The following is a 16573-nucleotide window of genomic DNA, read 5'->3' as shown; positions in this document are numbered from 1 at the left end:
GCTGAGTCATAATGTGGATATGGAAGTGTTTTCTCTCTCTTCCACATGTCAAGGGCTCATGGCCTCTCCTCCTTTTATTCTTCTTTGTCTTCTTGCTTTGCAATGTGGGTGTGGGCCATGGCCCTTGGCCTTTTCGGGTGCGATCCAGCGTGCTAATTAGTAACGAATATTCTATCATTGTATTTTAGCTATTATATCTATATTTATAAAAACAACTCTCAAAGGAGCCATGCTATGTCTAGCTTAACTTTTATGGAGAAGAAAGTATAGCCTAGCAGGAGAGGAATTTGCAACGCCTAACAAAAGGTCTCCATCTCTCACATGCAACCAAAGGTTTCCCTCTCTCACATGCCATTTTCTTGTCTTGCATATCTAATCTTACATGTCATGGATAATGTCGTTACAATAGGATGCCTTTTTGAGCAAAGAATGTTTGCTTTCTTTGTCAATGCACCGCTTGTCTAGGTAGTTGAGTAGCTTGTTGATCAAAATGCATAGTGTTTGCTTCAATGGGAGGAGGGTGAAGAGGTGATGTGAGGTTCTTCACGGTTTAGAGGAGGTGAGGAATTGCAAAAGATCTACTGGACATTTGGAGCTTAAAGGGACGTAAAAGAAAGCTATGCGTAGCAAGCATCTATATGAGATAGAACAACATGAATGAGACTTCGTAGAGGAAGAACAATGCCATTATGTATTTCCTTGTGTAAAAATTTGGCTACCACATATATAATTGACCTCGCAAGGGCAGGGAGGGGCAATTCAGAGTCATTTTTGCCAATGAGATTCCAACCCTTGAATCAAGGGTCTCGATTCCATATCATCTTCGTTAACCACGGTAGCTATCATCTCTAGTTGCATCTAAATTGGAGCAATTGAAACTTATTTTTTGGGGGTAGATGGGTCCTTAAACAGAGGGCCATCTTTTAACTGGCCCCTTTACCCTAGTAGACTTTGGCAACCTCTATCATCCCACTTTGATCTCTGTTTCATCAAAATGGCAAGTTTGTAACGCGTTTGAATGCTCACTCTTCTGCGTTTTTAACACTTTGACATGAGATTGGGGGGATGAATACCTTGTGCTCATCCTAAGAAACAACTATATATTAGCATAATAGCGAAAAGAAAAAAAGATACAACTTGAGAGACAAATTATACATAATTGCACTTAAAAGTTCAATAATAGTTGTGGGAGCCTTGTGTTGAAGAAAAGTTGAAACGAACAACATCATATTGGAGAATCACTAAGAGACAAAAAATTTGTGGAAAAAGAATGGCATTGATATGTATGGATGTGTATGTGTGTGTGAGAGAGAGAGATTGTGTGTGTTTGTGTGTGTGTGTGTGAGTGAGAGAGAGAGAGAGAGAGAGAGAGAGAGAGAGATTGAAAAGGTGAAGGGACTTTTCTTGGAGCTTATTGAAAAGGTCGGAATTAAAGTGGAATGGAGTGGTTTCTAAGCTGAGATTCTTGTGGATCATGATGGCTAAAAGGGTTGATCCATAGAAAGGTAGGCCAAGCTTGATCCAACTCTTTGGCTAGCATTTCATAATGGCTGAGATTCTTGTGGATCATAGCTAAAAGGGTTGATCCATAGAAATGTAGGCCAAGCTGGATCCACCTCTTCGGTCTGCATTTGAAATTGCTTGTTAAACATGCGAGGAGATTGGCACATTAGTTAATTGAAAAAGAAGGAGGTAACCGGATGCGTGGACGAGCTTTTGAGTCTAGATTTTTACAGACCATTGTGGTTGAAGAGATCTCAAGCATGAAGATCCAGAGCTCCTTTATGGTTGATCGGTATGCCACTCTATAATTAGAACTTGAGCTGCTTTATGGTTGGTATGTCACACTTTTATTAGATAAGTGAGGAACACTTACATTGTAGTTAGGGGGTGGTCACTCAAGACTTGGTTTCTTTTACATGAAAAGCTAACAAATTCCAGAAGGCTTAGTTTTGTGAGGAGTGTTGTAATTGTGCTGAACAAGGCTTCCTTGTAAAGAGATCGGATTAGTCATCTGGCATTGATGAGTTGGGTGGATGTATGGAGGAGCTTTTAAGTCCAATCTCCTTTTGTTTTAATGTGATGTTTTGTATTGAAGGCTAGCCACAACACCCAAAGGTGGAGTAGAGAGGATATGTATGCTCATTAAGGCATAGCTACGCAGAGGTCATTGTTTTTTGCCTCCATTCACCAAACTATGCCACTAAAAGATAACTTGGCCAAGGTTGGTTAAGTGAGGCACAATTATCAGGTACTGATAGCTACACATACTATGCTCTAGCCTTCAAACTGGTCATGCATAAAAAAATGTGCTGCCACTTGGAGGTTGAGCACGCAATTGCAGCCAATTTCCTTTGCACTTTGAAAGCATGACCACATGAAAAATGAGGTGGTTGAATCCAAATCCTCTCCTTGCCTGCATGCTCACAAGGTCTGTACTTGTAGCTAGCGATTGGGGTAGGCTGCATTAAAGTCCCTCCTGGCTTTGTTTTGTAACTATGTCGATTTTGCCACAATTACAAAAGGGAAAGCTTGGTAGCACTGGACTCGCTCAGTAGAATGTGTGTGATCACAATGTTGGATCCAATATGTGCCCGAATTATTGATAACTGAGCCTCGCATGACCATCACCTAAGTTATGAGAAAGTTAGCCCATAGGAGGCTTTGTTACCAAGAAAGGGACAAGGAGGATTGCTTTTTGGAAAGTTATACTGATAAGAGGTTTTGTTACCAAGAAAAATGGAGGAACATAGAGTATTGTTTTTTGGAAAGTTAGCTCATTAGAGGCTTTGTTACCAAGAAAGGGACAAGAAATATTGCTTTTGGAGGCAAAAAATTTAGGTTTTCAAGGGAAAATGAAAAAGACTAGTGTGGTCGGTCGCCTTCGATAGTCTCTCTCTCTCTCTCTCTTTCTCTCACTCCCTCTATCGCATGTACCGATAGTCTCTCTCTCTTTGTCTTGTGTGCATTGTCCGGGTTGCCACGACACATTGGTCGGACTAAGGAGCTTGCACCATGTGTGCCCGGGGGGGATCCGTCCCCCCATTATATTATACTAATACGGTCGGCCGCCTTCGACGGCCTCTCTCTCTTTCTTTCTCTCTCCCTCTTTATCGTGCATGCAGATTTTTGAACTGTAACCTTCAGCTCGCAGCTCTCGACACGTGTAAAGAGCACTCTCATTGCCGTTATAGAATACATATAGATATATAGTATAGATTGCTTATTTGAAATTTACTTTGCCAAAACAAGGTGCGGTGCAGATCCACCCCGATTGGCAACCTCGACAAAAGAAGCCAAAATCCAATTTTTTCTGAAATGCTATGCTTAGACATTAAGGTTAGGGGTTGCTTTTAAGGAATCTTAGGTAGGTCAGGGCCTAGGTCTTTGGAATGGGAACACTCCAAGGTCTTTGCCACGAATTTCAGATATAAAGCTACTACTCCCACTCGCCACCTCTCTCCTTTTTCATGCGTGGGCAGCGTGGCCCGCGCCTTTCCCACTTTCTCGTGGCGAGGAGAGTCACAAGCTTTGAAGCTTCTCCCTCGCATTTTCTACTACGATTCAGCTGCATATTCCGCCATCGCCAGATATTCCCGAGCTTCGCGCTTCGGATTCTTTCAGTTTTGAGTAACGGCGAGACGACGGAAGGAGACGTCCGGTGGGGATATTCACCTCCAGCTTTCTTTTCCGCCATATCCTTATTCTTTTTGCTGCACCGACGTGGAAGCTTGAAGTAGCTTTACGTAGAATTCTGCAGGCGTATATATACTAATAAACAGGCAGATACCATAGACTCCAATACATACATCAACGGCTTCCAGAGAGGAGTAATTCTTTCAGCGGCCTTGTCCAGAATAGGGGCAGCGTATTCTTCAGCGTTCTTTTGTGCGTTTCTTTACCAAACTCAATCGTTAAACGACCACAACTAAGGACAATGAGGCTCGGAAGTCCCTGTCTTTCGGATTGCCAAGCAGAGTTGAATAGCCAGTTTCCAAAGATATTGGTTGGAGTCTGTGTGATGGAGAAGAAAGTAAGACATTTACATTTTTTTGTTTCACATACTAGAGGTGTTTTTATTCAGTTTTGTTTGTTTGGGACTCCTTTAGAAGCACACTCTCGCATATATCTATCGTAGTTTTTTTTGTAACAAAGTTTTTAGTTTATCATGGAATGCAGCTTGGTAAAACTTGGAGTGTGCTTGAAAATATTAGAACAGACTCTGGTTTGCAAGCTGACTTCGTAATGAGACGTGTTAAGGCACAGTCAAGGGATCCTCTCCCTCTGGATACTGGTGTGTTTTAATTGTTAAGGGCATAAGCTCTTGATCACAGCTTGTTGATACATTTTGGTTACACCTCAGTCTTGGTTTTGTATTAGTGTTGCTATTTTTTGATGTGATTAATTTTTATATCAGTCGCTTTAGTTTTAGTTACTTGGATGCTGTTCGCACAACAATGTGTATTGCATGCCCCATGCTGTACAGCTAGTCATGTTCCTTGATGAAATCAAGAATTGGAGATAAATTCTAGACTTTTAGCATGGGACGAAGTGCCTCTATTCGTCCCATTGAAATAGCTTCTTGGTCGGCTTTATATATTACAGTCGAGGATCTTGAATGTTCTGTGAACATGGATTTGAATGTTAAAGTAGCTCACAATGCTCTATTGCAATATCAATGATGCTTAGCCTTAAGTCTTTCAATTTTGAAAGTAGTGCGTTCGCAGTAGTGTTTATTTCTCTCCCTTTTTGAGCCTCCTAGGTTAGAGATGGACGAATCCAAAGAGATGCCAAACTCTAACAGAAGGTAGGTGAACAAGTGTATAAAATGTCACAAGACGGGCACCACGTGCCAATAGAAAGAGCAGACTGAACCGACTTTTAACACTTCAATAACAACTGAAGTGAAAGAGAGAGGCGACACGCGACATGGAGTGGTGGAATTCCACCCCAGAGAGTATTGGCCCCAAACCTTGGCGCCCTTTTCGGTATTTCTTTATATTGCATCAACACAGTACAAGCCGGTACTCCAGACTCTGCACCTTCTCCAGGAAGCATGCTAGAGAATGAGCCCTAACCTCATATTTAAAGGCCCTTGGCCTAAAAAGCAATTACATTGAAAAGCCTTCCAACTCAAAAGCATCTGGTCCAACAGCAAAGCCAAAAAGCTGCCAGCGTAAATCACGGAAGTCCGTACAACCTGCCATGTCATCAGCCAACGCAAAATGCGGAAATCCGTACAGCTTGCCACGTCATCATGTCAGCGCAATTTTCAAAAATATGCCGTACAGCTGCCATGTCAACAGTTTGCGTGTGTATGTGGGTCCTGCTTTATTTTACTTCCTTTGTGTCACTGGGGCCCCATCGGACGGGGTCCCCATAAGTTGGTAGGACTTCTTCTTCTGTTACTTGGTCTCTTAGGGTTTAGAGCATCTGCAAGTTGGCTCCATTCTTCAGGGCTTTGACACGTCAGCGGTTTGTTACAAAAGCTGGAACAGGTGCAACACTAGCCGCCTCACCCGGACTTTGAATCTGAATCTGACCTCCTCCCATGTTAAATCTCTTGTCCTCCCTGAAGTAATCAAGGTTGAATTGAAAGCACTATACTTGGGAGTCAAATGCGTCATCAATGATTAAGCCATATGTTCCGAAGAGATCAACTTCCTTGCCTAAAGAATCACTTGTTGCATCTCGTGCATCTTCTCAATGTGATCCTTCATGGACTTCGACTGCGGAGGGTCCAAAGTCCGCAACTGTATCTCCAGCTAAGCTCTCTTCATAGTCGTGATCCTATGTCACGTGCACATGGCTCTATGTGCCACATGGACATGCTTCATGGACTTCCAGAGCCAATTTTTGAGTTTTGGAACCCTCTTGCATAAATGGTTTGTACACGCGTTTTGACATATGTTATTACACTACAGTGGGCATCTAGCATTACGTGCATGTAGTTTTAGGCTAGAGGAATTCGACGAGCCATTCCCCGCGTCAATCGGATTCCTGGATCACCAGATTTGCGACAGTTTCACCCGAACCCTAGTCCTGGTCAAAAAGTTATAAATTAATTTAATGATTTAATTTTTTGGGTTGGTGGACAATTTGCCCTACCTCAACCTAAAGGAGTCTATAACCAGTAAATTGGGTCTATAGAGGGGCACCATGAGCTAGCGTTTTGGCATCAATTGGGAGAGCGTTACCCAGAAGAGCAGACCCATCAGATTAGCTAGCGTTTTGCAGACTTTAGCCCCTAGCATTTTTGCGATTGCAGACAGCCCTAGCGCTTGCTGATTTTAGTAGCTAGCTAGCGTTTTCAGATTTCAGCCCTTTCTGTCGCCCTTCGGCAGCCCATCGAGCCTCCCCTCGGCCATTCCCTCGCCAGCATTGAGTGCTCCTTTGCTGTCCATCATCGGCATCGTCGAGATCTGTCACAAAGTGATGATGTGGCATGACCTAATGGACAGACTCCGGACAGAGAGGGATCGGAGCCCTATTGAGAGATGCAGAAGAAGTTGTATCAACTTGCAGAATTAATCTGAGAGGCCAAAATGAAAGGACACGAATTTTTAAAACTTGTACCAACTTATGGGGTCGTATCCGATGGGCCCAAGGGTGAAGGCTGATAACGTGTCACGTGGCAGCTCTACGGACACGTGCGGATTGTGCTGATGATGTGGCACCTGTACGGACGCTTCCGTTTTACGTTGTTGACGTGCGAGGCCGTATGTATTTCCACATATTGCGTTGGCAGCCCCTGGCTTTTGGGCCAAGATGCTTTTGAACGTGAAACTTTGGGGCTTTGCTTTTGGGCATCCCTTGTAATGTTTATAAGAGCCCTTGGGGCCTCACTCTGCAGAGCATGTGGACGCAGAGTCTGAGAGCAGAGGACCCTTGGGAGTTGTACCTTCACGTGATCAATAATAAAGAAATATCGAAAGGGGCGCCAGTCTTTGGGGCTAGTCCTTCTGGACGTGGAACTCCGCCGTGCCGTGTTGACCAGAGGTAGCAGAAGGAGGCTCAATGTTGCAGAGCCAGGCAATCAGCGTTTCTAGGCCTTCCTCTCTAGTAGCGTTTTCAGCCCTGTAGCCTTGGTGCTTGTAGAAGGAGAGAACCCACTAAGGTGGCAGTGCACCAGACCGTGCAGCAAGACAGCCAGCAGCCCAGCGTTTTCTCAGGAAGCAGGCCAGCGTTTTCAGCTTGCATGAACCAGTGTTTTCAGATTTGTAGAACCAACATTTTCAGCTTTGCAAGGCCAACGTTTTGCAAAGTCTCGCACTAGCTTTGTCGTGGTTGCAGTACCCGTTACCATCGACACAGTTAGCAGTTTGGCATTCAGCCATAGCCTCGTCGCCGCCGTCGTCGTCGTCATCGTCACCGTCGTCGACACAGTAACAAGAAGTACTCAACATCAGTAGCATCAATACCCATTAGCATCAACATCTCAGCATTCCGTCATTGTATGAGCATTTGTGCAAGAATAAAGAAAGTACTTGCTTTGGCAACATAGCAAGGGGCCCTTGAGGGTTTGGGACCCGACATACCGTCTCTCTCTTCTCTCTCTCGTGTCTCGCTTTCTTTCAAGTGAAGTAAAGTGTCCCTTGTGTTTGTGCGGAGTACTAGATCCGAGCTAAATTCTGCTGCACCTGACAATGTTGACCTCGTGACCCACTGTGGTGTGGTGTTAAACACCATAACCTTGGTTTTCCCCAGGTTAACAAACAATCCACTATCATGGGCAAATGTGTTCAAAGCATCCAAATGACGCTGCATCCCCTCCGGGGAGTAAAAAATCAACACAATATCATCATCATATAACAATAGTGGGATTCATGTCCTTGCCAATTGTGATCCTCTATCACCATCCCTCTCAATGTAGTTACCAACCTCATCCACATACATGCCAAATAGTGTAGGAGATAGCGGGCAGCCCTGTTTCACCCTGATAGTGGAGTGAACCAGATCAGAAATCCCCTTTGGAGTGCGTCCATGCCCGACTACGGACTTGTATAGAGGCACGATCTGTAACATACTGCTGACGTGTCGACCTACTGAAGAACGGAGCTACTGGCCGAGGGGCCTAAACCCTAGAAGAAGCAGAAGTAACAGAAGAAGCAGCAACAGATTTCTAGAAATTCTGTTGACTGCTGCCGACGTGGCAGAATTGTATGGATTTCCGCTTTTCACGTTGGCAGTGCTGACGTGGCAGAACTGTACGGATTTCCGCGTTTTGCGTTGACTGATGACGTGGCATGCTGTACGGATTTTCGTAAATTATGCTGGCAGCTTTTTGGCTTTGCTTTTGGATCAGATGCTTTTGAGTTTGAAGCTGTAAACTGCTTTTGGGGCCTAGGGCCTTTAAATATGAGGTTAGGGCTTATTCTCTGGCATGCTTCCTGGAGAAGGTGCAGAGTCTGGAGTACCGGCTTGTACTGTGTTGACGCAATATAAAGAAATACAGAAAGGGGCGCCAAGGTTTGGGGCCAATACTCTTTGGGGTGGAATTCCGCCACTCCGTGGCGCGTGTCGTCTCTCTCTTTCAGTTCAGTTGTTATTGAAGTGCCAAAAGTCTGTTCAGTTTGTTCTTTTCTATTGGCACATGGTGCCCGTCTTGTGACAGTGGTATCAGAGCATCAGATGTGTGCTTTTCTGAAAGCATACCGGTCCTACAAAAGAACAGATAGAGCTATTGGAATTTTATTTGAGGTATCTTCGGCCTCTGACCCCGGACTTATTAGCCACTCCCACCCTTACTTCATTGCGCATCGGACGCGCTCCCGTCTTCATCACTCTGTCTTACAGGGCATAAGCCATAAAGAACCCAGAACAAGGAATTCATGGATTCAACAGAATATGGCAGTTTCTACTCAACGAGCTTCACGACATTCTTTCGTGGCATCCTCAGCAGAATCTTCCGATGCTGCAAAGTTTTCAACAATTTTTGAACTACATGTTACCCCCTCTGATGCCCCAAGTGGTACCTCCTCCTCCGGCATTAGAAAGTACGAGAGCTTCCAACCGGCAACCTTCTCAGCTGTTTGTTCCGATTGGGGGAGTTTTCAAGAATATGGTGCAGCCATCTGACCCTGATCCAGTGCAACCGCCTTTGCCCCCACCTCCACCACCATCGCCACTTGGCTACAATGGTTGGAGCCCATATGGATACCCTTGTTATCCATACCTGGGATATGCGCCTAACCAACCCAAAGATTTCAAAGATGGTGGCACGACGGTCAAATTTTTCACTTTTTCCGGGGTGAAAGATCTCAAGAAAGCATTGCAATTCCTACAACAATTCGACAACATCTATGCTTTGGGAAACTATACAGAAGAATCCAAGATTTCTTGAGCAGCAGGATTTCTTAAAGATAATGCTATGCAATGGTGGAGTTCAATCGCGACACAACAAACATGCTCCAAGGACCTGGCAAGCTTTCAAGACAGTTTTTGCACGTAGTTACATGACTTCGATGTTTGAAGTCCGGATTTTGGCAGAGTAGGGCAACTTGAAAATGCTTGCCACCGAAACCATGGACGAATATAACCAAAGGTTTCTCGACGTGTACCTTCCGGTGTCCTTCTTTAGATCTGTTCCCTTGGAGGCCCGGTGCGAGCGATACGCCATTGGACTACCATCACCAAGGAATATTGTCTATCCAAGCAAGTCTCTACCATGCAAGAACTTATGGACCATGCCGCGGTCGGCTATAAACTGATGAAGGGAAAGCTAGAGTTTACCACAGAAGAATCTCTGGCCGCTAACCACAACTCTCGGCAACAACGAACAAATTCTCGAGAGTCTCGTGAAAATCAACCGCAAAGGCCTCGTTTGATGCCTCAACAACGAGACACCTTACTACAAGAAGGCCGATGCTTTGGATGCTTTCAAACAGGGCAATCATTCTAATTGTCCCAAATGCACTGATAGACCAGAGGAGCCGACGCCCGCACCAACGGTCGACAGAACCCCAACGCCACCTCCTGCTAAGAGAGCTTAGACCCGCTATTGGACTAGTTCTCGATAATTATGGCATACGCCTTGAGAGTACAAAGGAATTGTGTCCAACATATGGCAAAGTCAATGGCTTCAAAGCCCTTCTTTTCTTTGATCCCGGAGCTACAGAGAACTTCATCCATCCATAATTTTTAAAGCAGATGCACTTTGATTATGATGCAGAGGGTGGAGAAATTGAAGCTGAGCTAAGCACGGGGCAAACTCAGGAAGTAGTACCGCTCATTGGTGCTCTTCCAGTGACTATTCAAGATTATCATGGAAAAGCTGATTTCCACATCATGAAGTTGGGCAATTGCGACGTTCTCTTGGGCATGCCTTGGCACGACAAGAATGATGCGACTCTCCAGGTTCGGAATTGAACCATCACCGTGATACAGAAGGACAAGCCAGTCGTCCTCAAAGTTCGATTGTCCGGACAAAACCTCGAATGAACTCTCTCTATTTGTTTTTCTTTATAGCTAGAAAGTAATGTTTGAAATGGAAAGTATCTGTTTTGAACTTGTTTTGGTGCCGATTTGAGATGTTTGACTTTGATTTTAATATTGGTTTCAATGATTGGTGATTCTACTCTCGGGTGGAGTAGTAAGAAATGTTTTTTTGCTATTGTTTGAACCTCCGAACGACGCAGACGGGATGTCTGTGCAGCGTTTGGTTGTTTGCTTGTAAAATAATTGTTGTTGTGACTCCCGGCCCGGACCTAGATGGTTATGCAGGAGGAGTATTAAGAAGTCTGAGCAGTGGTTACTCTCAGCACCTCCAAACAACGCAGGCTGTGGTTTGGGGGGCGTTTGGTTGTAAAAGGCCTCTATATCTCCCGGCCCGGACCTTTTTAGGTTATGTGGGAGGAGTGATGAGGGGGTCGTTGAATATCTCCCTGCTCGGACCTTGTTAGGTTATGCGGGAGGAGCGTTCATCGGCAGCTTTATGCTTCTATGTCTTGTAACATGTATATGTGAGCATTTGTGCTGCATTGTGATGGGCCAACTACTGAATATTCCTAATTGGATGAGATTGCCTGGGTATGTAATTTTAGTGCATCAAGACACCCGTGGAAGATCAGTACGGTCTGGGTGTGATGGCTAATTTTACTACACTGGAATATCAAGAGTTCCAATCTGGACGAAAGGAGAAGCTAACTCCGTGATCAAAAGAGCCGAAAGGAGAAGCTAACTCCTTAACAAAAAGAGCAAATTGGTTCTCCCTCGGAAATTTGCTAACTTGAGTTGTTTTGCAGATATGCTGTAATCGCGGACGATTACTCTCTTTCAAGAAGGGGAGATGTAACAAACTGTTGACGTGTCAACCTACTGAAGAATGGAGCTACTGGACGAGGGGCCTAAACTCTAGAAGAAGCAAAAGCAACAGAAGAAGCAGCAACAGATTTTCGAAAATTCCGTTGACTGCTGAGGTGGCAGAACTGTACGGATTTCCGCGTTTTGCGCCTGATAATGTGGCAGGCTGTACGGATTTCCGTAAATTACGCTGACAGCTTTTTGGCTTTGCTTTTGGATCAGATGCTTTTGAGTTTTAAGGCTTTTTACTGTAAACTGCTTTTGGGGCCTAGGGCCTTTAAATATGAGGTTAGGGCTCATTCTTTGGCATGCTTCTTGGAGAAGGTGCAGAGTCTGGAGTACCGGCTTGTACTGTGTTGATGCAATATAAAGAAATACGGAAAGGGGCGCCAAGGTTTGGGGCCAATACTCTCTGGGGTGAAATTCCGCCACTCCGTGTCGCGTGTCATCTCTCTCTTTCAGTTCAGTTGTTATTGAAGTGCTAAAAGTTTGCTCAGTCTGTTCTTTTTCATTGGCACGTGGTGCCCGTCTTGTGACACGATCCTCCAAATCAACTCTTTGGGTACCCCCATCTCCTGTAGTCTACGCATCAATCTAGCTCTGGGCACTGTATTGAAAGCTTTGCGGAAATTCACAAAGCAATAATAGAGCCGTCTCCCACGTGATCTCCCCTCCTCAATAATGGCTCTGAGTGTTAGAATATGATCAAGAGTAGAGAAACCTCTCCTGAAACTTGCTTGTCTTGCTGTCCGTACACCCTCTCTCTCTACTCATCTACTCAACTGCTCAAGGATGGATGCATACAACCATGCCAATGTGTGTCCAATCATGATAGTGCGATAGTTCCAAGCCTCCATAGGATCCCCTGACTTGAAGATAGGTACGATAGTGGACAAACTCCAAGTATCAGGTAGGCCCTTGCACATGGCACAGTTGAACATCATTGCTAGAAGCTCTGCAAACAGATCTCTAGCATGTATAAAATGCTCTGCTACCAAGCCATCGTGATCATATGCTCTCCTGGTCTTCATCCTGTCAATGGCTTTCTTTACCATCTCGGCGGTAAAGAAAGCACATGTGTGTGGGCATGGCTCTGGCGGATTTGGAAGAGGTGGCTGCCCTGAGACTGTGTAGAGGGATGATGCATACTGACCCCATACCTCGGTAGAAGTGATGACTGGTGGGGGAGAGTGCTCATGGAAGAGTCGCCATGCCTCGCCTGAATCCTGGCTCAAAAACAACTGATATAAATCTTGCTCGACTAGGAACGTCCTCTTCTTCTATCGTACCAAACTTTGAGAAGCAATCCAAGTCTGCTTGTGAGTAATGACTCCTAGAAGTACCTCCCAATGAAGTCGGGCTCTGGTCTCTTTGCACTCATCATACCAACTATTTTGGGGTCATCTCCCAGAACGTCGTCGGTGTCGAGGCTCAGTGTGTGGGTATGCCTCTGTTGCTGCATCCTGTAGTGTCTTTGTTAATATATAAATGAGCTCCCCTAGAGGTCTCCCCGGATCCTGTGTGCATAAGCGTCTATAGATACAATCTATGTGCATTGTAGATAGAATCAGTCTCCAAAGTAAAAGTGTATCGGGTATGCGTAGATATCTGTGCCAATTGAGCTGTGTTGAACTTGAATGAGACGGTAAACGTGAGGAGAGCATGATCTACTGCTACCCCAATAGGCTTGGGCATGACTGCAAACTTGTAAAGTCCTGTATAGAGGGTATGAAACTGGGCCGAGCCAAAACATAATCCACTATGCTAGCCCCATGTCTATGAGGAAAACAAGTGAACCCACTCGACGTTGGAAACCTCTCGAGGCCATTCAAGATGGCGAGTCCATGTGCCGTCCCCAAATCTGTCAGATATCCCCCATATCCAGTGTGCTCTTCATCCTCCGAACACCTAGCCAATCCCATATCAACGTTTCCGATTTAATGCTTCTTTAGTGCTAGGCTTCATTATGGCTGAGTCTCTGCCCTTGATCTCCGGAGTCATGACAGAAACTCATTACGTTGAACTGTGTTGATGTATGCTCATGTGTGTGTGTGTGTGTGTGTGGTGTTGTGTTTGGGAGCATATGTTAGTACCTAGTTCTACACCCACTATTGGGCACTGACGACGTTAGTGGGGATGTCGTGGTATTTAGTCAATACTATGCATGATGAAGCTGATGGTTATATTGTCTTGTGGGTGACTACCATGGGTCTATACCTTGCACTTTCCTTTATGGGTGAATCTGGGCTTATCTTGGATTCATCTAGGTATATCCAATTTTCTCAACATTTCCTGTGAGGTATCATAGAAAGCTATCTGAGACTGGCCCGTCTTGGCATTAAAGTCTTTGAAAAGAATGACATCTCTATCCCTAGAGAACTCCCATATGTCTTCATCCAATATCATGTAGGGACTGCCCCTTGGTGATGCATAATGAGATTTGTTGGGGGCAAAATAGCGTAGTGCAATGTAGAGTGGCCTCCCTCTCTCCGCTCTCACTTCGACCCACATATATCTGGTCTGCTCATCTCTCCGGCAATACGAATGAGGGGTTGAAGCTCCTCCTTGAATACTCTTGACCCCTGTCCTCTATGCGTTGATCTCACATCCTGCCTACAAGTAGTCTCCCAATGTATCTCGTCACTCTAGGTAATGTGCCGCCCGGAGTCTGATGTGTTTCCGAGCAAAAAATAATGTCTCTTCCCTTAAAGCTATGCTCAAATGCGCCTACATCTAGCTTCATTGATCCATTACAATTCCATGCTGCCATTTTAAGGCTGGTCCCATAGGTCTCACACCGTCATCCGGTGTGCTTTTCCAACACCACTACTCTCCCTCCCCTGTAGAAAGCAATTTTCCCTTTCTCCTTCGCCTTGATCTCCGGCACTCAACTCTTGCATGTTTGCTACCTGTGTTAGAGGGAGGTCATCACCCAAAAATATCCCAGTTTGCTTGAGGGTTGGTCTCTTCTTCAGGAATTCCTTCCTAGCTTTCAGCGTAGGGAAACATATAATGAGTGCTCTTTCCTTGGGCGTTCCTTTCTCATCACTTCCCTTCTTGCCAACTCTCCAAACACCTGTGTGTGTGGGTTCCTGTGTGTGGGTTCCGAAATACTCATGCGCTTCAAGAGCTCTTGCACTTCTTCTTCTACTTTTCCAGACCTGTAACATGCACATGAAGGGCTCTAGTCTTTCTCTGTTGCTCCTCCTCAATTTTCATATTGATGATAGTGGATGTCGCTGTGGCTTCAGACATCTTATCTTTTCCTTTCTTTGCGTCCTCGATCCACTTTTCAGCTTTAACCTTCTCCTGTGTTTTGAATAGGTGCTCCGCCCATGAAGAGGTTGTTCGTGCCTTCTGCTCTTCCTCTTCCGGTAGAGTTTTCACGTGCTCCTTAATGCTTTCGAGCTCCTTTATCATTAAGGGTTGATTTTCTCCCTCCTTTACGGGGGTAATTTTGCAAGCTGCAAGGTCTTCCTTAAGTGCTTCAATCAATGCATCCTTCTCATTCATGCGTTATTCCGTTTTTGATTTCCAGGATTCAGACGCAACAAGTGCTTCCTCTAATCTTTTTTGCATCACACATTCCCTTACATTCACTTCTGCCCTCACAATCGTCTGCATTTTGGCCTTCAATGGTGTGTACATCTCATCACACTTACTAAGCATCTCTTTGTCCAACTCTTTCCTCATATCTGTATACATAGTTTTTTTGTAAGTCTCCGCATTTGCATACATCTCTTTTTCAATGTCACCCCTCAAAAGGCTCAGCTCGGCCTTGATCATCACGTGTACCTTCTTGTACATTAAGTCATCTTTGAATCTAGATAGCTTCTCTGCTCTCATTGAACCGATAGTGCGCTCTCTTGAAACCTCCGCCTAAATGTCGCTTTCGATTTAGGCGGGGTTTCATAAATATCATCGTCCTCGAGGTCAGTTGAGTGGTCCATCCTCAGAACTAGCTCGTGCTCAGAACCTACTCAGTGTTACAGCGCCTATTCGCAGTCAGGAGGAGCCTCGGGTGTGGGCCGATCCCCTCTCAAAGAGCTCTGGAGGCTGCGGATGAGGCCGTATGCGTATGTACTATGTAGGGACTCGGGAGCCCACGATGCCCTGTATGCGTAGCCAATCCGAGAGCAACCCACGCTGCCCCTTGTTGTATATATGGTGTGCACCAAGCTCAGGAAGCAGCCCATGCTGCTTGCACAACTTCTTATGCGAGGCCAGGAGCTACAAATGCTCCAAAATGTGTGTGTGTGTGTGTGTGTGTCACAAAAATACGAAAGAGTTAATTGACTTTTAATTGTACTTCAAATACTCAAGAGAATTAAAGAGAGAGAGAGAAAGCTTGATACTTCATTGGGAACGAGAAGATGGGCTGGTCCGCCCCCATAAAGAGATTATCTTTATTACTAAGGGAGAATCTTTACAAGCAGAGGAACGGGGCTCTCTGAATACTGAGAGGATTTTCCCTCTGTTGTGAGATTTTGGGAAGCTCTCAAAAGAGAGAGTCTATCTTTCACAAAACTAAACGGAAGCTCTCGGAACTGAGAGTCTACCTTCTGCTAACTATGTCCCTTTATGCATAATCATTCTTGCAATAAAAACAAGGGAAAAACACACAAAATGCACGCACATATGCTTGCTGTAATTTTCTGCACATAATTTGAAAATATTACTTGAGCACGTTCCAATGCCGAAATAGAGACCTTTTTCGCGATGGAATTGCACCAAACTTTGTGTATGCGTACTGTAGGTAGAGAAGAACTAGATTCTATGTGTTCTTTGCTGAAATTCACCCTTGAAGAGATGATTAGGGGTTGAAAACAAAGAATTTACAGCCACCACACTCTTTGGAGAGAGTGTCTGCTGCAACTTCTCGTGACGAATCTTCACCAAAAGCTGGCTATGGCTATGAGAACCCTTGTTCTAGACAAGGGGAGCACGATGTCACAAGATGGGCACCACGTGCCAATAGAAAAGAACAGACTGAACAGACTTTTAGCACTTCAATAACAACTGAACTGAAAGAGAGACGACATGCGACACGGAGTGGCGGAATTCCATCCCAGAGAGTATTGGCCCCAAACCTTGGCGCCCCTTTCGGTATTTCTTTATATTTCATCAACACAGTACAAGCCGGTACTCGAGACTCTGCACCTTCTCCAGGAAGCATGCCCGAGAATGAGCCCATGGCCTCGTATTTAAAGGCCCTAGGTCCCAAAAGCAGTTTACAGTAAAAAGCCTTCAAACTCAAAAGCATCTGGTCCAA

At 45.0% G+C, this 16573-nt stretch overlaps 1 protein-coding gene across 3 annotated transcripts in view; it reads left to right on the top strand.

Annotated features, from left to right (window-relative positions):
• Positions 1-3461: 3461 nt before the first annotated feature.
• The window catches only part of LOC147449090 (inositol hexakisphosphate and diphosphoinositol-pentakisphosphate kinase VIP2-like), a 205702-nt gene continuing 192590 nt past the window's right edge, over positions 3462-16573 (top strand). For 2 of the 3 annotated variants that reach the window (XM_086521669.1, XM_086521667.1), the window contains exon 1: positions 3462-4033. In XM_086521669.1, the coding sequence (XP_086377795.1) occupies positions 3938-4033 (96 nt within the window). In that variant the 5' untranslated portion in view covers positions 3462-3937. The remainder of the gene's footprint in view (positions 4034-16573) is intronic. The other variant, XM_086521670.1, reaches the window with a different exon arrangement.

Source organism: Adiantum capillus-veneris, chromosome 10 (genome assembly GCF_014529385.1).
Source record: "Adiantum capillus-veneris isolate H3 chromosome 10, ASM1452938v2, whole genome shotgun sequence".
In the NCBI taxonomy this organism is placed as follows: Eukaryota; Viridiplantae; Streptophyta; class Polypodiopsida; order Polypodiales; family Pteridaceae; genus Adiantum; species Adiantum capillus-veneris.
Note: the sequence above shows the minus strand (reverse complement) of the source record. Positions and strands in the feature narration are given on the sequence as shown.